This window comes from Acyrthosiphon pisum, chromosome A2, assembly GCF_005508785.2.
Source record: "Acyrthosiphon pisum isolate AL4f chromosome A2, pea_aphid_22Mar2018_4r6ur, whole genome shotgun sequence".
In the NCBI taxonomy this organism is placed as follows: domain Eukaryota; kingdom Metazoa; phylum Arthropoda; class Insecta; order Hemiptera; family Aphididae; genus Acyrthosiphon; species Acyrthosiphon pisum.
Window position 1 is genome coordinate 17515265 of NC_042495.1, and position 3842 is coordinate 17519106.

Here is a 3842-nt window from a genome sequence, read left to right on the forward strand (position 1 = left end):
TAATTTTTCATTTAATTTCAGTTTGTATTCATTTTTAAGCAGAAGTATACTGACAATTTCAATCCAATTTTTTATTAACATTAACGATATACCTATCTAATATATTTTATTTTTTTTTTTTTGCATATTTTCGTATACTTTGGTAAAAATGACTATCAATTGCATATTTCTATAAAATTTCAAACATAAAAGTTGCATTTTTTATGAATAGTTTATGAATTTTTTTTATTTTTAGCTTGTTTTATTACTTTACTTTATTCCATATTCTATTAATTTTTCATTTATATAATTAAACAGTAGTTCGTATTAATTTTTAAGCAGAAGTATACTGACAATTTCAATAGTATTTTTTATTAGCATATACCCACCAAATATATTTTGTGTACAAGTGCACTTATATGTAAATTATAATCAGTGTTCGGATCAGATAAGTATTTTTTTATCTAGATAAAGATAAAGATAATGAAACTCAAATGTATCTAGATAGATATAAAAGTAACTTAACTTATATTTATCTAGATAAAAAAAAAATACAATTTTTTTTTAAATGGGTTTTAAATTTAGGTATATTTTAATTGGGCACTAGGAACATAATAATAATAATGATTTGAATAAAAATAATTACATTATTTATAAGCCATAAACTTGGTTTGAGAATCTGTATAAAATATATTTAAAGATGCGTTTGTACAATTTCGCGATTTTTATCAATAAAAAATGTATCTAGATGAATTTATTTAGATTAGTAAAAAAATTATCTAAGATGAACGTTTAGATATCTCGTAACTATTTATCTAGATAAGATAAAATATGAACAAATAATTATCTAGATAAATTTATCTATCATGTTCATCAATGATTTTTCTGTTGTAATAAATAAAATCGTACCTACTGTTTAATACAAAAAATATAAAACAACATTTTACTGAATAAACAAAATTATTTTATTATTGGATAATTTATAGATAATATAACAATTTTATCATATCTATTACAATAATAATTTGAATACAGTAATAAATTATATCAAATATAAAAATAATATCATTTTTAAACACGATAGTTTATAATTTTGAAAAAAATAAACAAAAAACATTAGAGGTGTGAGATAAATGATAATTCAATAATATTATAAACAATATATTTGATATACTAGTATAATTAATGAGTGCTTTAAAATTTTGAAATATTTATTCCGAAAAATAATTAAGAAGTAATACAAATGAAAATAAGAAAATTGCTCGCAATGTGGAAAAAAACCAGAAACGATAATATTAACAAAAAAAAAAGGTGCTCAATGTGGCAAAAAAACAGGAATAATGTCTATAAATTATGCGATTTAAGGAATAATTGATAACTGTAAATTAAGTAAACATTTATTTGGAAAATGAAATTGAAATAATAATCCTGTAATTTAAATGTAGTTTTTGTGTCAATATCTCGTTATATTGTATATGTACAATTTATTTATCAAACCATCAGTGCTACTATTCTTATAAACCAGATCCAAAAAGAAATAATAATTTGTTGTAACAAAAACATAACATAACATGATCTTTGTGTTGTAAAAAACAAACATAAAATTAATAGACAATTCCTATCTACTGGACACTTCTATTATAATATATTTGTATTAAGTTCTGCACACTCGACGCAAGTCCAAAGTCGTAAAATTATCGACTTGGTGCTCAGCGACCACCAGCAGCAGTTGAACTCGATCGTGTGACATCGTTCAGACTAAATCGTCCGTCTTCCTGAGCTAGGCCTGAAAGGCGGCAACCGTCTTGCCCTTGGTCCCGGGAAGCCACAGGAAGAAGATGACTACGGACGTGACGCCGAACAGCGACGATATCAGAAAGTTGCGGTACATGATGCCACAGTCGTCGGCCAGCACGGGGTAAATCTTGAGGGCCAGGAACATCGTGACGGTGAGCGTGATAGTGTTGACCGCGTTGGCTATAGACCGGGTGTTGAAGCCGGATTTTAAAACCGTAAAAGTTCGCGAATATGGCCGTGTCGAATACAAAGCACGAATCGCAAGACGCTGTCATCAGTGGCCGACGGTGGATGGCAGCACCAAAAACATCACGAGCAGGCGAACATCAGAGACAGCCGGATGTACAAGTGCATCCCCAAGTGGTGACTCGGGAATGGTAGCGAACAGTGCGCAGAAAACCACAGGGCCGTGAGTCGCGTGTAAACCAGGTACAGGAACAGCCGCGCACACGTATATATAGGTACTATAGGGTTAGCCACCCACTGTCCGTCGAATAAACTTCACAGGTTTTTCAAGATGTTAATATACTAAAAAAAAATATTGTATTTATTTAAAATCGTTTTTTTTTGTTATCAGGAAAAACTAACTTGGCCATCACCTGGTGAACATTGTAAATTCGATGGATTGTTTGGTGGTGACCATCTCAACCGATCTGGGTCAATATGAACTTGGTTTAACTCAATTTTCTTCTTTATGTGAGAGTCTACAACATTCCAGTCTATATATATTGTCGTTTCATTATAGACTTCTACAACCATGTTGAGCGTATGAAACGTGTATATAATATCTTGTTTCATTAAACCTAAATTAAAATTTGTACTAATGTTATGATTGTCTCATAAAATTCTGATAAAAAAGTTTCAAATTAAATGTTTTTAAATTACCAGTTTCACTAATAACATCATTGATGCATATGGTGTCGATTCCTCTGTGTTTATCTAAATATTCTAGAATAACACCTTTCCAATATGCATCGTATGTAATTTTACCCAAGTCGGAAAGGGGTGTTTCTGGAGTTCCTGGTTGTTTTTCAATTTTAGATAGCAGATAACCTGAAAAGATAAACTATGCGTGATATATGCTACAACACCTAGGCCCATACTATAGGTAGTATTCACTTACTAAATTCAACGAGGATTCGTCCATATCCTTGTCTTCGGTACGGTGGCATGATAATGATACAAGCTACATTAAAATGTTCTTCATTTTGTTTTAGTTTTGAAAAATAACCAACCAAATGACACCCCTAAACATTTTTAATTGAACATTATTACAATATAATATAGTAAACGACTAAAAAAACAATAAAAATTGAATTATCGTCTTGCGACGGCAGACAGAAATGAAAACTTCTATTAATACATTTTGATTATTGGCTTGTATTTAAATTTAAGTTATATTATAATGGGTGGACTTATAATTGGGTGCAGACACATACACATACACATAAATATATAGAATGGATTGACAGCGTTAGGTACATATTTTTTCAGTGTCACTGAATGATTCTTTTATGCGTTTAGGCACATGATTCGATCGGAGAGCAGATAGCCTCCCAATAGGAGTTTTCACTTCGAAAATACAATATAAAATTTATTATTATAGGTACACTTACAAAACCGTCGTTTTTCGTCACAATGTAAAATAAGAACGGTTCAACGCCATAGTCAAGAGTTTTTAACTGTAAAAATAGTTTTCCCATTCGACATAGTGTTTGGCAATACGTTTTGTCTACTTTTCCATCAACCTGTTTGAAAAAAAAATTAAACAATTGTATAGTTTATCTCTATTATGAATTGTTTCATAAAATTAATTTACTTCAAAAACGCTTAAATCTCCACTTTGGTAGATTTCTGTGCCTGGTGGTGTTCTCCAATAACAGTGCCGCATATGTCTTTCCAAAATCGATTGACATTTAGTGTATTTTAAACAAAATTCACAAAATATTAATCTCGAAGAATTCTCCTCCTGTGGAAATGGACATGAATAACAAGTCTCACTTCAAATTTTCCAAATTTTATTACACTAGGACATCGTAACTGGAGTTTGGAATTGTACTCTACAA

The 3842-nt window shown here is 30.0% G+C and overlaps 2 protein-coding genes across 2 annotated transcripts; both read right to left on the reverse strand.

Moving 5' to 3' along the window:
- Positions 1 to 1249: 1249 nt before the first annotated feature.
- LOC100158748 (histone acetyltransferase KAT7-like) lies at positions 1250 to 3017 on the reverse strand. Its single transcript, XM_029490748.1, has 2 exons — positions 2900 to 3017; positions 1250 to 2829 (listed from the first exon to the last, which is right to left on the reverse strand). Exons 1-2 carry the CDS (start codon positions 2946 to 2948, stop codon positions 2603 to 2605), a joined length of 276 nt encoding a protein of 91 aa, XP_029346608.1. The 5' UTR covers positions 2949 to 3017; the 3' UTR covers positions 1250 to 2602.
- Positions 3018 to 3193: 176 nt separating this feature from the next.
- On the reverse strand, positions 3194 to 3759 carry LOC115034298 (histone acetyltransferase KAT7-like). Its single transcript, XM_029490747.1, has 2 exons — positions 3596 to 3759; positions 3194 to 3524 (listed from the first exon to the last, which is right to left on the reverse strand). Exons 1-2 carry the CDS (start codon positions 3665 to 3667, stop codon positions 3297 to 3299), a joined length of 300 nt encoding a protein of 99 aa, XP_029346607.1. The 5' UTR covers positions 3668 to 3759; the 3' UTR covers positions 3194 to 3296.
- Between the last annotated feature and the right edge of the window lie 83 nt (positions 3760 to 3842).